The sequence below is a fragment of the Fukomys damarensis genome, unplaced genomic scaffold (genome assembly GCF_012274545.1).
Source record: "Fukomys damarensis isolate Sample0158 unplaced genomic scaffold, DMR_v1.0_HiC HiC_scaffold_19, whole genome shotgun sequence".
NCBI lineage: Eukaryota > Metazoa > Chordata > Mammalia > Rodentia > Bathyergidae > Fukomys > Fukomys damarensis.
In genome coordinates, this window is record NW_022900931.1 from 4,830,043 (window position 1) to 4,848,203 (window position 18,161).

The 18,161-nt window shown below is 54.7% G+C and overlaps 1 protein-coding gene across 1 annotated transcript; it reads right to left on the reverse strand.

Annotated features, from left to right (window-relative positions):
- Nucleotides 1-1,729: 1,729 nt before the first annotated feature.
- On the reverse strand, nucleotides 1,730-15,265 carry Pnpla3 (patatin like phospholipase domain containing 3). The gene is made up of 9 exons (XM_010634364.1): nucleotides 14,980-15,265; nucleotides 12,216-12,448; nucleotides 11,882-11,947; nucleotides 9,282-9,491; nucleotides 8,309-8,369; nucleotides 6,033-6,224; nucleotides 5,352-5,484; nucleotides 3,947-4,051; nucleotides 1,730-3,317 (listed from the first exon to the last, which is right to left on the reverse strand). The coding sequence occupies exons 1-9, from the start codon at nucleotides 15,164-15,166 to the stop codon at nucleotides 3,248-3,250; spliced, it is 1,257 nt and encodes a 418-aa protein (XP_010632666.1). The 5' UTR covers nucleotides 15,167-15,265; the 3' UTR covers nucleotides 1,730-3,247.
- Nucleotides 15,266-18,161: the final 2,896 nt, after the last annotated feature.

Sequence of the window (18,161 nt, forward strand, 5' to 3'; positions counted from 1 at the left end):
GCCTATAGCTCAGTGATGGCTCCAGGAGCTCGATAGAGCGGCGAATTTTCACCGGATGAAGAACACACCCATTGGAAAAAGACCTTCATTAGTATGGCCGGATGGCACTTCCGGAGCCAAGTAGCTCAGAGAGGCAACTGCTCAGGGGCTGAGGTTGTTTTATAGGGTTTTTTAAACAAAAAAGATCAAACAGAGGTCAGGGCTTTCTCACAACTGCAAGGGAGAGAAACTCCAGATGCCTTTACTCAGTTTACACTTGTCTTCAGAGTCAGTGTTTTTATGTTTACCTTCAACATCCCATCTGTTCCCCGGCAGGCTTATTCATCCAGTTAGCCCTTAGCGCAAGAAGGTTTTTGCAGTTTAAGCACTTGCCCCTGTTGTTTGATAAGCAGGGAGGAAGCACAGTCTCTGGCCCATCAGCAGGGGCCCCTGGGCATCCTTTCTCTCCATCACTCCCGACCTCCGGAGAGGGGAAGCAGGTTAGTGCAGGAGGCTCTGAGCAGCGCACTGGTGCCGAGTGAGGAGCCTCTGTGGGGAGGTGGCCTCCGGGTGACGCAATGGGTCTGATCGGCAAGATGGAGGCTCGGAACTGACACAAGGCCCCAGGAGGAAGCTGTTTCAGCAACCCAGGTCGAAGGGGCAGGGCCTGGCCAGGCAGCGGCAGGTTGGAGGCAAGGCCACATTCCGGAGGGTAAGTGGAGGCACTGCCTGGGCCCCTGCTTCCTGGCACAGCAGGCTGGGGGTTGGGGGCCTCCGAGGAGAGGCCATGTGCCTTCCAGAGGGCAGGCTCACTCAGTCCTGGGGTGAACCTGAGGTTTAGAAGGGGACAGCACGGCAGGAGAGTCTGGTGGCACAGAGGAAGGCGAGCAGTCCCGGGGGGCTGGTCCCCTGCGCCTGGCCAAGGGTGCGTTGCAGCAGGGAGGTCCCCTGGCCAGGGAGGGCCACGCAGGGCCACGCAGGGACAGAGAACATGAACCTAGGGTAGCACTGTGAAGGAGCACGGCTGAGAGAGGAAAGAGCAGCAGTGCCTTGCTCTGGGAAAGAAGGCAGAGTCAGGGAGGTGCGTTGTAAAAATCACATTTATTATGAACCACTTTCTGATGCTGAAAGAAACGTATGTTGTTTAGTACAGACATTTGGAAAAGCCCAACAAACAGAATACCGCTACAAATAATCGCAAAATGGTAAGTGCTAAACACCCCTCCAGTCTCCTTTCTACAAAGACACATTCATACGCACATTAAAATTTTTAAAAGTCGGGCTCATTTTCTGCACCAGGTTTTGTGGTTTCCTGACATTCAATGTCCTGTCCTGAGAGTAGAGTATCACGGCCCAGGGGCACTGTGCACGGATAGAAGGGATCCGCTGAGGGGCTGAGAGGAGGTTCAGGATGTTTCCTGTGCTGACTGGAAACCTGCAGGGGGTGTGGGGCAGCACCTGAGGCACAGGGGCAAAGGGATACCCTGGCCATTTCTCTAAGTACCACACTTCCTTACACAAAAGAAGAGGCAGGAAGTGTAGCTCAGTGGTAGAGCACCTGCCTAGCATGAGGCTCTGGGTTAGAACCCAGCAGTTAAAAAAAAAAAAAGATTTTAGCAGCACACCTGTCAGGCTGAACAGGAGGATTAAGCCCAGCTGGGGCAATGTAGTGAGATTCTCTCTCAAAAGAAATAAAAATAGGGCTGGGGATGTAGTTAAGTTCAAAGACTTTGGGTTCAATCCCCAATTATTTAAAAGAAAAAAAAACCCTAATTATATTCATTAGAAGGACAAAAAAAATTAAAAAGTGGGTAGAAATAAGCCCGGTGTAATCCAGTCAGCCATGGGATGGCTTTCCTGATAAGAATCTAAAGTCTGCCTGTGCTCTAATTAAGTACCGCTCAGGCCGGGTTGAATCTGCCACGCCCAAGGCTGACCCTTCAGGGGCTCCACACAGAAGAAATCCAAGGGAAACTTGGCACCCGGCTGTGCCTCCCGGGTGTCAGACAAGGCCTCTGCCAGCCCACTCCAGCATCCCAGGGCCCACTTCTGGGACAGGTGGTGGAGAGCGTCCCGCGCCCTGGTCCTTCCATCACTTTGGGGGCAGAGCGAGCCCTTATAGGACAGAGGGAAGCTGGGAAGCTCAGTGCACACCCTGAGGGAGGGAGCTTTTCACAGAGAACACGTCAGGTGAGTTTGCCTTGCAACCACACCCCCTCTTCCAGGGCTCATCAAAGTGCCTGCAGCTTGGACCCCAGTGCACTGGCACAGCCAGCGTAGGCCAGAGTTCAACTTTCCAGGGTGGAGGAGTTGAATCGGGTCATTTTCTTTCCTGCTGCTGCACTCAGATGTGCCCCTGCACCTGAGAAGAAGGTAGGTCCCCACCTCAAGCCTGTGTCTCCACTAAGGCTGGCACAGTGGGAGACCACAGTGTGGAGAGATGCAGAGAGAGAAAAGGACTCCGACCGGAAGCCTGCGGAAATTAAGCCAAGTTCACGTCAATGGCTCCCGAAGAAAGAAAGTGAAAGTTTCCATTCTGTTTGGCTCCTGCCCAAAGTGGACCAGGGTGCCTCACCCCGCTCCCCCAGTAGTCGTATCTTAAGGCTTACTCTATGAAGATTTCACAAATTCACAAAATTTTATAATTCAGTGGCTATATTCCCTTGCCTGTTTATGCAAAACTCTTTAGGAAATATTTTAGCTAGGCCAAAAGGGTGCTGTGGGTGTAGATAAATTATCATCTTAATGCCAAGGGCAGGAGGGGCCTCCATGGTGCCGATCATATCCCATGCTCTGCCCTGACGGCTGCCTGAGCAAGTTCACGGCTCATGGTCCCTGCTATGCTCGGCACCGGGCCATCCTTGGTACCGCCCAGCTACGAGCAGGTTGTGAAACACAGCCAGTCATCAGAGCCACCTGGCTTTCTGGTGACATTTTCCAACCATCAGAGCCAACTGATGCCTAAATACCAGAGCAGTGTGAGCACGGACTCCCAACTGCCCATTACCGAACCCACTGCCTTCGGATAAGGGACAGATCGATTCAGCAAAGAGGCTAGGATCCAGAGCTCACATACAGCAGGGCCAGGACAGCTGCACTGAGGTGAGAAGGCTCAGCACCGCCAAGGGTCCCCTGGATGCCTCCTCAAGTGATCCAGAAACCCCCTTCTGGGAAAGCAGGGAAGGCAGGTTCCTCTCCCCAAGGATGCTGCCCAGCAGAGGGGCAGGCTGGACCTAGAATGGGGCGCACCCTCCTGGCCACCCGCAGTCTACAGGCCCGAAGAGCTGCCTTCCGTGGTGCGTGGGGAAGCGTGTTGGCCACTCTCTGGCACCTGGGACCTGAAACAAATGAAGGAGGCTGGCTTGGAGGCCCTTTCCCCAACTCTGGGGACTTCTGTCCCAGCAAGGATAGCCTGGTGTTGTCACGCACACTTGGCATTGCAGGTTCCACCCAGAGCCACAGTGACCTCCTTGCCCCCATCACCTCCAGGGGACATCAGCAGGTGTCACTTATCGTGTCCCTGACAAAACCATTGCCCGCCAGTGTCCCTGGCATCACTGCACCCTAACAAGGCACGGCGGGAAGCCCCATGGTCCCTCGGATTCTGCTGAGCCTGGGCCCCGCTCATCCTGGCCTGGCCCGAGGATCTGCTGCCCACAGCCCCACAGCCACCTGCCCAGGGAACTGGATCCTCACGTTCCCCTACTTGCCCAGTGGCCCGTGTCTGACAATAACGGCAGTGCCAGCCTGGAGGCCCCTGACCTGTCCCCTTCACCCAGTGTGTCCTCCCCTGCTCTGTCACCAGCTCTCTCCTCTCCAACATCCACACTAGGGCCCTGGGACACAGGTGACAGGCAGGCAGCCTGGGTAACAGGTACCACTGGGTGCACAGGGGCCTCTGAGAGGCTTCTGGAGTCCACATGAGGCCCATAGAATGCAGAGGTGCCCGTCAGGCTACATCACTTACCTGGAAGCAGGGAGCAGACAGGTCGTCACACGGGCGTAGACCTGGGATGTCAACCACTGCAGCCACTGGACATCATCAGGGATGTGGGGAAGCCACATCACCAGTCTGCAGGAGCCAAACCAAGACCACCATGGACATGTGCGCTTGTGGACACACGCGCACACACACAGAAATGAAGAAGAGCACAATGAAAGTAAACCCAAAGCAGCCACCTTGCAGTGGCATCCTCGGGCCAGGTGAGTTGCCAGTGACCCTCTCACCCCGATCCAATGCGCTCCCTAGAGACAGATCTGGGGTGGTCCAACAAGACGGAGCCCACCTAGGTCCCTGAAATAAAATGAGGCCATGTGTGGTTCCAGATAGCTCTCAAGGGGCTTCGTGGCTTCATCTTTCTAGGGTCACCTGGCTCCATGTGGAGCATCTGGGTCAGACACCCCACTGATCACAGGCAAAGCCAGCGGGGTGCCCACAGACTCTTCATCCCTAGACACAGGGGGAAACCCTGGGTGCTGAGAGTGGCAGGCAATGGTGGTGTAGGGAAAAGTGGCTGACCCCGGAGGGGTGCAGGTAGAGCCAGGACTCACCATGGGATGTGGGGGGAGAGGGCTGGAGGACATGCTAGATGATGCCCGGGACGACGACGATGATGGTGGTGGTGGTGGTGATTTGCAGCACTGGGGATTGAGCTCAAGGCACATTATTATTGAGCTACATCCCAGCAGCCCATTTTTGGATCCCTTTTTGGGAGATAGGATCTCGCTGAGTTGCCCGGGCTGGCCTCGAACTTGAGATCCCCTTGCCTCAGCCTCTCAGATTGCTGGGCTTACAGGTGTGTGCCTTCATGCCCAGCAATATACTGGATTTACTTACTAAAAAGAAAGTAGAGCCGGGCATGGTGGCATAAACGTGTAATCACAGTACTTGCAGAGTTTAGGCGGGAAGGTCACTGCAAGCTCAAGGCCAGCTTGAGCTACATGGTGAGTTCAAGGCCAGCCTGAACTACTTAGTGAGACCCTGTCTCAAAAACAAAACAAAATGAAGTAAGATAGGTCTGGGATGTGGCTCAGTAGCAGAGTGCTAGCCGCATATACACAAGGCCCTGAATTTCACCTTCAACATCACCAAAACTTTAAAAAAAAAAAGGAAAAAAAAAAAGTCCTGAACAAAGACCCTGTTTCCAGGCCTGACCTTTGTCTCGCCAGTCAGCTCGGTGACCTCAGAGCTCTGACCTCAGCCTCCCTGGGCCTCAGTTTCCCCAGATCATGAGGGCTGCACCAGATGCTGTGTGAGGCCACCGCCCTCTACTTGCCAGTGGCTCTGAGGACTGGCTGCACCTTCAGGGCACCGCCCGGCCCCCACACAGGGCCGCCCAGTGAGCCCCATCCCACCCGTGCACTGAGCTCACCTGCAGACGGTGGCAATGGCAGACTCCACGGGCAGGGTGCAGGGCAGCAGCACGTAGGACAGGATCCTGACGGGCAGCAAGTTGCCCACTTTGCTCAGGAAGCCACCTGGGTCTTTAATTGCTTTGTTCAGGGCTGGAAAGACACGTTGGAGATTTGTTTCCCACCAGCACAAAGTACCAGATCACACCAGGCACGGGGCACAGGCCTGTCACCCCAGCACTCTGAGAGGCTGAGGCAGGAGGATTGCAAGTTTGTGTCCAGCCTGGGCAACTTAGCGGGACTCTATTCGAAAAAAATCTTAAGGTCTGGAGATGCAGCTCAGTGCAAAGGCCTTGGGATCAATGCTCCGCATCGCTTGGGGAACACAGGGTTCCCAGTGAACAGCAAATCTCTTAGACTGACAGATCTGCCTATGCCAGCTGTGCTCATCTTCTTCCTGGAACCCCATCCCCCTTTTTTTCCTTGCAGTGCTGAGTAGGGGTCTGTTTCCCTCCTGGCCAAGACCTGATGGGAAGGGAAGGGAGGCCTGGGAGGTGCAGGGATGGGTGGGCAGGAGCCCTGTGGAGCCCGGCCACTCTGCACCCCCTCTCCCCTCTCCCCACGACAACACCGCCACCCTCCTCCATGACACACAGGATGGAGCCCCACACGCGCCACTTCCGGAACGCGAGCAGCCTCACCCGCAGTGAGTGGGGGCGACAGGGAGTCCAGGATGCGCTCGTCCCAGGGCAGGATGCTGAGGCGCAGGTGCTCCAGCAGCTCCTCACCCTCAGCAGGACCCGGGCCCGGCCCTTCCAGGCAGGCCTCTGTGACGTCGAGTTCTGCCTCTTCCTCCGGGTACTTCAGGCAGGGCTGGGGCCCATGGTAGATGCCTGGAGAGGGGCGGGAAACGTGAAACAGGGGACGTGGGAAGCAGGGTCCTGCTCCCAGCCTCACACCCCCCGGGGACACAGGAGGGAAACCAGCGCTGCCTGTTATTCCCTAGATACCAGGGCTGGGGCTGCAGCAGTGAGGAAGGGTGGGGGCTTTGGAAGCATGCAGAGGTGGGCTCAGCTCCTGCCTGGGGCACTCGGCAGGTGCATGGGCTCCATACCTACATCTGACTCCCGCAGTGGAAGCCAAGAGTTATTACTGATTTACAACGACTGCACCACAGGTCGCACCTGCACTTCAGGCCCTGAGCTGTGGATCTGCCAGGGGCCACTCAACGGCTACCATGTGCACCATCTCCATTTCCCGGCTGGGAAATCGGAGCACAGAGAGGTCCCAGTATTTGGCCAGAGTCACACAGCTGGAACATGCGACGGAGGCACCAGTGGGTTACAGGGAAGCCGTATGGTGCTCAGTGCCCTGCGTGTGTCCTGCTCCCATGTGGGACCTAACCCTGACCCCCACTGGACTGGGCACGACCAGGCAGTGACCCACGTTCGCTCAGGAGAGAGTGCAGGGATTCCTGCACTTTGTCCCTGAGGTGCCCCAGCATCTCCCAGGCCACTCCGGGCTTCTGCTCTGCCACCCCTCACCCTCCCAGCTGCTGCCCCCCTATACAGCCCGGGGAAGCCCTGCCCCCCTATACGGCCCAGGGGTCCACTTCCAGAGTGTTGTGCCCTGCTGAGGTCCCCAGCCAGCGAACACAGCCCATCTCCCTGGCCTCGGGCATCTTCTTTCCAAATCTCCAGGGTCCTTTCCAACTGCCTCTGGGCCCATTTCCATCTGAAACCCTGCCCTGGCCCCAGCCCAAGCCCTGGCTGAGCCCCAGCCGCCTCGCTTGCTCCCTGGATGCTGGTCTTACCTTCTGTTTTTGTTTGCTTTTGAGATAGGCTCTCACAATGTGGCCCATCCTGGCCTCCAATTCCTGGTTCAAGCAGTCCTCCCCCCTCGGGCTCCTCACTGGCTGGGACCAGAGGTGCCCCGTCACAGCCAGCTCCTGCTCTTGCCCTCTGCACTATAGCCAGACAGGCTCTCCTCCTCTGACCACCTCATTTCTGCTCCAGGGTCCTCAGGGGCTCCCTAGTGCTGCAAGATACAAACCCCTCCCCAGGTCCACGGGGCCCAGCCAGCACCATTCCTACCCTCTCTTCTCCACCCCTGCCTGACCACAGGTCCCAGGCTCCAGCTCTCCTGTACTATCACGCTGGCCCTGCTGGCTCACCTCCTCCCCTCATGGTCACACAGCACCCGCCTCTTCTGGTCAGCTCACCTGGTCCTTCCTTCTACTCTCTGCTCCCCCAGGGCAGGACTCCTTGTCCACCAGTGGCCCTGACACACAGCCCCAGCTGGGCATTTAGGAAGGGCACATGGGCACACGTGTGTCCTCTGAACAGTGCATCACCTCGGTCCTGGCCAGACACTAATTCAAAGTACCAACGCATCAGCCAGCCAGAGGCAAACAGTCCCCACACAGCTGGTATCTGGTTCTGCTAGGAGAGCTGCGCATCCCTCGGCCCCCACAGGAGGAGGGAAAGCTTGTCCCTACGTGGTCACCGACCAGCTAAAGTGTCCCTTGGCACCGCAGTCTCATGGGGCCACTGTGGTCTACCCAGCACCCCAGCCACTGCAATGTGACCCAACTCATGGTGCCTTCTGCCCAGTACTGCAGCAGGGAGAGCAGGGAGGCTCAAAAGTGGGCACCGGTCTGGGAAGCTGAATCAACCAGCCCCGCAGTCGAAGCTAGGCCCGGCTGGGCACAGCATCAGACTGCTTCATCTGGAGCTGTCCCAGGACTTGTTTAACTTCCATCCCAGCTAAGAGAAAGCTCCCAAGAGCTCAGAAGAAAGAAAAGCAAAGCAGGGACGCTCTGGTCCAATCCCAGGATCACGGCATCCAGGTCTGTAAAACGGGGCAGAGGAGCAGGGGAGAAAAGACAGGGCAGGAAGGCATTGGGCACAAGGGACAGAAGTAAGGGCTACAGAGTTCCCAAGAAAGCTGGACGGCGGACAGAAGAGCCCAGACCCACCATTCTCCTCCAAGAACCGGAGCGCATCCAGGTAGCCTCGAAGGCAGATCTCCCCCATCACCTGTGAGCAAATCACGCCAGTCACCATGGATGTCAACATCATCGGGGGACACAGGACACCTGAAGGACACCTGGGTACGCCAAGCGCGGCACAGAACAGGGCTCGGGGCTATGCTCAGATGTCTGCCACTAGACTGTGAGTGGGGCCTTGTCTCTCTGGGCTCCCTGGAGTCACCCTAGGAAATGTTGGCACTCACTCTATACATCGGTCACAGGGAGTAACAGCTGCCTCCTCTGCACCTGTGGTGAGCCGAGGAGCAGAAGGGGACACAGTGAGTGCCTTTGTGGGTGTGGGCTTCTCTGTCCTCAGGACAGCACTGGCAGTGGGCATACCCTGCTCTGGTCCTTACGCTGCCTGAGTGGCCAAACACACAGAAACAATGGTCAGGGGTAAGCACCACGTGTGGGGGCTCTTTTTTTGCAGGGGTAGATTTTTGAGACAAGGTCTCACTATGTGGTCCAGGCTGGCCTTGAGCCTTAAACTGGCTAAGTAGCCCAGGTTGAGTTTAAACTTTCCATCCTCCTGGCTTAGCCTCCCAGAATGCTGGTTTTGCTGTGTCCCGCTTCTGACCACAGCTGCAAGTCAGAATCATGTTGGTAACTAAGATAGAAATAAAATTCCTGGGTTGGCTCAGTGGCAGAGAACTTGCTTGGCGCATGTGAAGCTTTGGGTTAGACCCCTAGCACCGCAGTGAAAAACCAATCCCTGGCTCCAGAAGAGCTCGGAGCTTTGGCTCTGTCGGTGTGACCCCAGCTGATATCTAGGAAGGGGCGGCAGTCCCCAAGTTCCCGGGACAAGAGCTTTTCCTGGAGTTAACCACCAATGCCAGGGACAAGGTTTCTCTGTCCAGAAAGCAGCCCGCATCTCCGTGCACGCGGGAGACAGGCACGGCGCCCCACAGCCCCCACTCACCTTGACATTGGAAGGAAAGAAGGACCTGGAGAGGAGGTAGAGGTTCCCCAAACACAGGCGGAAGCTGAGGTTGGTGAAGGTCACGTGAAGGAAGTTGGTAGACTTGACCTTAGGGCAGATGTCGCACTCCCCATAGAAGGGGGACACCGTGATGGTCGTTCGGGTGTCCAGGATGGGTAGGTTGTTGCTCACGCCTCCATCCATGTATCGCTTCAAAGGAGGGGACAAAGGACCGCTATTGTCCACAGCTCTGGGCTAGCAACAGCTTAGGAATCACTCTCTCGACAAATCCTTACCACGCATTCCTATAATGGGAGAGATCTGGCTACACTGGCCTTCAAGGCCGCTGCATACTGTTGTATAGTATGTGTACTGCATAGCAGTGCCAGGCAATGAGGGAGATAGAGGATCAAGGGTACAGCCCATGTTTTTCTGGCTGGGTCCTAAGGCAGGGGTTCAAATCCAGAATTCTCTTGCTCTTGGGAAATCTGGGACAAGATATTTAACCCATGAACCTCTCTGCCTCCATACCTTGGAAAGGAGAACCAACAACTTGAGGGGCTCTTGAGACTAAACCAGTGAACCCGGGACCTAGAAAATGTCCCCCTTTACCGCAGGAGGTAGCTAAGTTATTCTTAGGACCAGTTTACCTATACCTTTCACATCACGGCCCACACCCAATTGGGGCAGGCTGGGTATACCATGGGCAGTTTGCACCTGGTAGCCAGGGTCTAGAACCAGCCCCAGCCCCAGCTGCCATGGCCCTGCTGCCTGGTGCATGGGAGGGAGACCATCAAGAGAACTCTGAGGACTCAGTGGTTCCACCACCTGTCTCAGAAGTACAAGGTCCTGAGTTGGATCCCCAGTACCAAAAAGGAAAAAGAGAGAGCGAGCGAGAGCGAGAGAGAGAGAGACAGGAGAGAGAGAGAGACACTGGCCCCAAGTCCAAAACAGGTCAAGCAGGTGCCTGGCCACAATATCAAGATTTCTATGGTGGACAAAGTAAGACAGCAAAAGCCTCAAGGACATGAAGGGACACGGAATCTAATGTCAGGAATCCTAGCCAGGCGTGGTGGTGCACATCTGTAATCCCAGCATTCGGGGAGACTGAGGCAGAAGGATAGCAAGTTTGAGTCCCACCAGGGAAATTCCGTTAAGACTCTGTTTCAAAATGAAAAATCAAAAGGTCTGGGGGTGTAGCTCAGTGGTAGAGTGCCCCTGGGCTGGATCCCCAGCACCACCAAAAAATAAAAATACAGTCAGTAATCTTCAGAGAAGACTGAATAGGGGTGAACAGGTCAGTCACTTTTCATTTTTTTTTATCCACTTAAGACTTTTTTGGAGGCAGCACTGGGGATGAACCCCAGGGTGTGTGTACCCCATGCGATCGCTCTGCCATGAGCCAAGTCCCAGCCCTGCAGCTTTTCTATAGCGGTGTTTTAAGCTTACTCAGGCAGAGGCTGGGTGGGAAGAGACCTAGTTTCCAAGAGGGCATCGAGGGTGACTGGACCTCTGCTGCATCTGCTGACCGAGCGATCATCCTATCCCTGGCTGTGTCCCTGGGCCAGACACCTTCCCCAAGTCCCAGGCCAGGTTCAGTGCTAAGCACGTCATGTGCGCTCCTCAGGAAGGAGGGCCCAGCACCCTGCCATCGTGTGGCGGAGCAGAGGGTCAGGTCCAGCTCCATGTCGGGGCGACCACTTCATGGCTTTGGATTTTAATTTTCCATGCCACCAACAGCATGGGGCCAACATCCAAAACCTAGCTGTGCTTAGGTCACTCACTCCCCATTCCCAGAACACAAGCGCATAGGCGTCCTGCCTGGGGAGGGCAGCAGAGAGCAGCAGCAGCCTCCTTTCAGCTGTGGGCACCCAAGAGGGTGGCACAGGTGGCTCCTACCTGTGACTCCCTTTCCCCTGCTGCTGGCCGATTTCATGAGTTACTCTATGACTCAAAAATGACCTTAAGGGCTGGGGATGTAGCTCAGTGGCATTGTGCCTGCCTGGCAAGTGCTAGGTCCTGAGTTCCATCCCCGGTACACACACACACACACACAACAACAAAAAACAACACCTTAAAAGGCAAGGCTTGCACAGCCCAGCTGGGCTTATGCATTGCAAAGCAGCAAAAGTTTTTATTTAGTCTTAATGGTAATAAAACATTATGTCTATTTATAAATAAAATAAAATAAAATAAAGCAAAGACCTGTGTAAGGCCAGACACACAAAGTTTCATTGCAGTTGGGAAACACTTAACTTACAGCTCCCCCTAAAACTGAAGGGCTACCTTAGAAGAATAAGGAATTCCTAAACACCTTGAACTGGGCGCTGGGAAGCTAGCTGCTGAGAGTTCGGGAAGATTAAGTGAACCAGCAGGTGTACCTTACAGGTGGGTTATCAACCGCACAGCAAGCGAGTTTTGCTACCCAGACCACCCAGAAGCTGGCCCAGCTATGGTTCCATCTGCAAGGCTGAGAGCAACCAGGCTCACATAGCCCAGGGGTGCCTGGACCTCCCACCTTGCAGGTGGAAGCAGGCTGCTAGCTACACTTCAAAGAGGCCGACCCCGCTCAGCTCCAGCGGCCACCAAGGTGCACTTACCACACCCCTGAAGGTTGGAGGGATGATGCCGCTGAAGAAAGGGATGAAGCAAGAACACAGCAAAGCCTGGGGAGACAAAAGGAAGTGAGGCCGCAGGCCACGCCCGTCTTCTGACTTCCCAGCTTCCTCAAATGATCTGGGAGCCAAACGGAAATACTCTCAGCACACAGTAGGTGCGTTTATATGCAGGTAGAGTGGACCACAAGCCAACTTTCGCACGTACCCTGGGCCCATGAGCAGCACAAGCTCCTCGGCCTCACAGCACACTTTCCTGCTCCCCGGGGCAGTACCCTACTTGCCAACACCTCAATACCCAGAGGAGCAAATGGCTTACATCCACAACTTCCTCTTTGGACCGAAACTCAGACACCAGCACGTTCTCCCTGTCGGACACTCTGGTGAGCGAGATGCAGATTTTGCCAGAGACGAGCTGGTGCACATTGTCGGGGAGGATCTCCTCCAGGCCGTCTCGCAAGCATTTGCCCAGATTGAAGGATGGATGCAGGGTGCTCATCCTCCGAGCTGTGGCCTTGCGGACCAGGTCCATGAGCATCTGCAGAGCCAGGTCTGGGGACCAGAGACAAACACACAAAAGAAAACACCACCATGAGACGAGGGATGCTTTTTGGCAAGATCAGAAACCAGGAGGCTGCGCACCTTCTTCTGGACCTCTGTCTATGAATGCAGTAAGTAGCTGGCTGCAGCCCGGGAGCCCTTGAGATGGGACTAGTCTGCCTGGAACTGCGTAAAATACACCCCAAACTTCAGACGCTTCGTAGAAAACAGCTCATCAACAATGGCTTTTTTTTTGTTGTTTTTGTTTTTTGGTACTAGGGATTGAACTCGGGTCCTTGCACTTGCAAGGCAGGCCACCGAACAATGGCTTTTATTGATTAGATGTGAAAATAATATTGGGGGCAGAGTGGACTCTACGCAACGAATGTCACCTGTGTGTCTGACTTGCCGACACAGCAACAAGGAAATGGAGGATGCCGTACGTGGCTTGTGGTATATTTTCATTGGCCTCCACTCCAGCACCCTGTCTGTGCATCCACAAAGCCAGGAACACGGCGGCATCTCAGCTTTGGCACAGACGGTCTCGCCGTTACGGGGCGGTAGAGAAAGAATGCACGCTTGGACCTGAGTGTGTCGTGCAGGTTAAGGTTACCCACGTTTTGGAGGCAGAGAAGATGAGGCAACATGTAATCTGTAAGGCACTCCACACAGAAGAGGCCGCCAACAAGTAACTGTCTGCACCCCGAGTCCCTGATGCCAGACTTAACCAAACAGTGTCGTAAGCACTGGGCACCGGTCCAGCCCAACCCTGGCACACAGGCCCGCTTCTCCCTGCCCCAGGCCTGGCCGTCCATCCATCCTGGGCTGCACAAGGACAGACATGTCCCCAGACCGTCCTGATCTCACTCTGACCTGGTTCCCAGCTGCTCCTGCCCACCTGCTCATCTTGCACCTGCTCTCAGATTCTGCCGTGTTTTCCGCTAGGCCCAGTCTCTGCTGAGATTCCCTCAGGACCCGTGCCCACATCAAAGCCCCTGGGAAATGTAGGAACCCACAGCCTCTGGAGCAACACAGGGAGTGGGTCCTGCTGCTGACACCTTCAATTCCCTTTCCTGGGCCTTGGTGGCCCCTGTGTCTCCCCAAGTCCTGCCAGGTACACCCTCAGGCTGCACTTGCCCTCTGCCTACTTAGGAAGCCCCTCTCCAGAGGAGTTGGTGTTCTTCAGGCTCAGGGCTTTGTCCCAACTCCGCACCTGTCCATATGGTGCCTGGAGGCCACCCCAGGACACAAGAGCGGGCTTTTATCATTGCGAAAGCCCAGGGTGTACAGACAGCCAGTCTAATCCTCCCAGAGGAGACAAGTTCTGCCCTTTGCTCCTCTCTCCCTCTCTGGGGAAGACAGCCGGGCAGGCAACCTGCCAGGGCAGTCTCTCTCCTAATCCCAAATCCGGTCAGGCCAGGGTGTGCTCACCGATCCTACCCAATGACAGCTTTGCTGACAGCAGAGGCTTCCCCACTACTGCCAAAGTCACTCCCTGCTGGCTCGGCAGGCCTGCAAACAGTAAACAGCAGAAGAAGCCCAGGTAAACAGAGACTGATAAGGGGCATTATCATCCTGCCGGGGCACCTTTGGGTGTCACCAGCTCCCTGTTGCCACTGAGGGCTGGCTCAGAACCCCTGGGCTATAGCACCTAGGTCCCTGGGAAAGATGCCACACTCTGGTAGTTTGGGTAAGGGAGAAAGACTCTATCTCCTCCCTTCTCCACCACACAGACAACTGTTTAATTAGGCCAAGAATCAAATGTCCAGGTGTCATTGTCAGGGACACCGAGCTGGGCAGGTGAGGGCTGGCCCAGGTCAGTGAAGGCTGGAGGAGAGGTCCAAGGGTCCATTCCAGCCCCCAGGGAGGGTCCCAAACACCAGAGAAGGAGGAAAGAGGGAAACAATCATCCTGTTTAGCATCATTCCCTTTCAGTGGCCTGCCTTGGAGGTCACCGAGCCAGGCTGGAGGATTCCAAGTCTGTGCACGGCCTGGGCAATTTAGAGACTTAGCAAGACCCTGTCTCAAAACGACAAATTTAAAATAAAAAACATAAAAGGGGGTGGATGGGGTGAGGATGTAGTTTGGTGTGAAGGTGTTGGATCCTATCCCCAGTACCACACACACACACACACACACACACACACACCCCAGCTCCTACTTCAGTTTCTGGTTCAGCAGAAGCCAAGGCCCCGCTCTAGGTCACACCCAGGGCCAGGGTGCAGGAGGAGCTCAGAACGCTGGGGGCAACACCACCTTGCGCTCCCCCACCCCAGGGTCCTGCTCCCTCCTCCCCGTCACTCTGGGGTGACCCGGCTCTGTCCTGGGGTTGGGGGCTCCCTTCAAGGGAGGGGTCCCCGTGGGTAGGGAGGCGCAGGACGTCCCCGACTCCAGAAGTCCCGCTCCCGCCTGAGCATCCGAGAGTTCCCGTGCCTTCCAGGGCCCTGCAAAGGCGACATCAGTCTGAAAGGGGACCTGCAGCGTGCAGCCGGGGTGCGTGTGCCACACCGACGGGGTCCCCAGCACTCCTGGCCGGGACTCACCGATCGAGACTCCTGCCAGGAAGGTGACCCCGTGCAGCGCCCCGGCCGAGCAGCCGAAGAACATGCGTGCGTCGTGCAGGAGGTGCGGGGCGCGCTCGCTCAGGCAGCGGGTCGCCCCCACGTAGTAGAAGCCCAGGAAGCCGCAGCCCGAGAAGGACAAGCTCCAGCCGCGCTCGGGGTCGTACATGGTCGAGAGGGCGGGGTGGGAGCCGGAGCACAGACTGGCACTCGCGGGCGTAGACTGCTTGGTAGCGCAGGGGCAGCCACCCAGGCATCCCCTGCGTTACGTCACCACCGGCCCCGCCCCTCCGGTCATGCAAATGAGCCTGCAAAAGGACCAATGGGTGGGCTAGGCGCCCGCCCCGCCCTTCTTCCCGCTAATAGGCGGGGCCGAGGATCACCCAACCCGAGAAGGAGGCATTTTCTCCAAAAACTTGGGATGGAAGGATGTTGGCGAGGGCACACTCCTCCTCCTCCTCCTCTTCTTTTTTTTTTTTTTTTAACTGCAGCTTGAACCCAGGACCCTCCCACTGAGGTACGGGTCCAGCCCTTTTTAAAATTCTGGGAAAGGTCTCCCTAAATCGGGCTAGAACTCGCCATCTTCCCGCTTCGACCTCCCAGGCGTGCACCATCACACTCGGCTGCCTTTTTCTGTTTCTTTTCATTCAAGTCCAGGAGAAACTCACAGATGGAGCCAACATATGTCCTTAACATCCCTCTGACATTTTCTTTTCTTTTTTTCTTGAGGGGGAGGGGATTTGAGACGGGGTCTTGCTATGTATCCCGGGCTGGCCTCGAACTTGTGCTCTTCCTGACTCAGCCTCCTGAGTGCAGGAGTTACAGACATGAGCCAACACCCCCAGGTCCCTTTAACCCTTTCCCATTTCCTTTTCTACCAGGCCAGCCAGCATAAATCAGGCCCCATCCCCATCACATGAACAATTTAATGCAGTATCTTTGCTCTCTTTTCTTGCAGTTTTTGTTTGTTTGGAAGAATTATCTTTGATTCACGGTAAGTGACAGGGATTTTTCACATAACGACAGTGGCAGGAAGTTCCCCTGTGGAAGTAAGTGTCATTTATACTAAGTACAAGCCCTGACTGATAGATGCTGGGCAGGGGGAAGGGCAGTGCTGGGTTGGGGGTTGGGGAAACTGAGGCCTGATGATTTCGCTGCCCTCTCTGGCCTGCATCCAGGATGCTACAACAAAATAACACTGACCACATGGTTTATGAACAGCACATTCCCACGGACATTCTGGGCATATTCTGTCTGGTGAGGGGTTATATTTTCTCCTACAACACAATGATTTGGCACTGGCTAATTTTCAGTAAATGTGGTGACTTTATTGTTTGGGGGTTTTTTTAGACCTGGTCTTGCTGTGCACCTTAGGGTGACCTCAAAATTACAGGGATCCTCCTGCCTCAGCCTCCAGAGTGTTGTGATTACAGGTGTACCATGGCTCCATATGCTGACCCTATAGTGTGCAACTGTAGATAGCTAAATTAGTTAGAAATTACTAGAAGGCAGTTAAACAAAGCTGAGCCCACCGCATAGAGAAACAATTGAGGCACATTCACTGGTTAGGATTATGAAAGGAGAGAAAACTACTACACCTGTGTACTTCCCCTAGGCTGAATAGCAATGATTAATATCAATCACCTGGTATTAATAGGTATCAATCACCTGGGTGAGGGAGCCAAGACCTTAACCCAACCCTTCTAGGAAAGGCCCCTGACCCATCCCTTACTGAAATTCTTGCTACAGGATTAGCTTCCCCATTGGATCATCATTTAATCAATATTACCTATGGGACTATACTTGGCATAATCTTATTGGTTGATCACAGTTTTGTCCCGCCTTATGATTTTCCATTGGATCAATATTACTTAAGCGACTGTACTTGTAATCTTACTACTTGACTATAGTTTTGTCCCACCTTGACCCCCACTTTGTGGCTTTGATCCATAAGAACCCCCGGGGAAATAGGATCCAGGAGCAACCCATTTTCCAACCCCTCTTTTGTCTCTCTTAAACAGAAACTATCTTTCTCTCAATATGTTTTTCCTACTCTTAACCTCTGTTGTTCCTAGAATTCATTCTTTGATTTTAGAGAACACGAACTCATGGTTTGGATATCTAGCAGGTTGGGAGTTACATCTCTTCCCCCCTATCGATAGGCATTGACCATCACACCCAGGTTTGGAGGGGCTGTAGGTAGGCACTGTGAACACCAGGGGTAGCGTTAACCCTAGGGGCTAGAAACACCAACCTTGGCCACACTGAGTCTAGAGGGGGTGAGAGGGGAGCCTGCTCCCTCCTCCCTGCTTTGCTGGCCATGTGAGCACCAGCATCCTTCACCTGGTTACCTGCACCCTGGGCCTAGCAATCTCTGGGAGCCTCAGCTTCTCCGCCAACCACCAGATGTCCAGGCATAGGTTGGTCCGAGCTCTTGGAACACCTTGCTGGGCATTTCCATCCTCACTTCTGGCCTCAGGCCTCATTCCAGGCTCCAGTTAGAGCCTGCGCTTGGCCCAGAGTTCCCGCTCTGGCAGAAACTCACTATCCTATTGTATTTATTTTTACGTGTGTGTGTGTGTGTGTGTGTGTGTGTGTGTGCGCGCGCGTGTGCGCTCACGTGTGGGCTTTTGAACCCAGGGCCTTTGCACTGAGCTACATCCCCAGCCCTTTTCTCATTTTAAATTTTGAGACAGGGTCTTGCTAAGTCACTAAACTGCCCCAGCTGAGCTCAAACTTGCCCCCCTCCTGACTCAGCCTCCCACAGTGCTGGGATTACAGGCATGCACCACTACACCTGGCTGTTTTTTTTTTTTAATTGTAATAAAATATAATCTTGCATGAGATTTAACCATTTTTTAAACATCCATCTCAGTTGCACTAGGTTCATTCTGGTTGTTCTGAAGACATTGTTGCCACCCATCTCTAGAATTTTTTTTAATCTTTCCAAACTAAAACTCTGTGCCACTAGCTCCCCACTCCCGCAGCCCACACTGCCATCTTTGTTTCTGTGACTGTGACTAACCCATGCGCCTCACAGAAGTGGACGGTATTTACCTTTTTTGCCTGGAGTGTTTCACTTAGCATAATGTCTGGAGGTTCATCTATGTTATAGCAAGTGTCAGGATGTCTGTTTTTCTTCTTCTCCTCTTCCTTTTTTAGAG

Excerpts from the sequence above, each read along its gene's own strand:
- Pnpla3 (XM_010634364.1), bottom strand. The coding sequence starts at position 15,166 with ATGTACGACCCCGAGCGCGGCTGGAGCTTGTCCTTCTCGGGCTGCGGC. Across the intron at positions 8,370-9,281 it reads TCTTTCCTTCCAATGTCAAG|GTGATGGGGGAGATCTGCCT; the intron begins GTGAGTGGGGGC and ends ATTTGCTCACAG. Across the intron at positions 4,052-5,351 it reads GCCATTGCCACCGTCTGCAG|ACTGGTGATGTGGCTTCCCC; the intron begins GTGAGCTCAGTG and ends TGGCTCCTGCAG.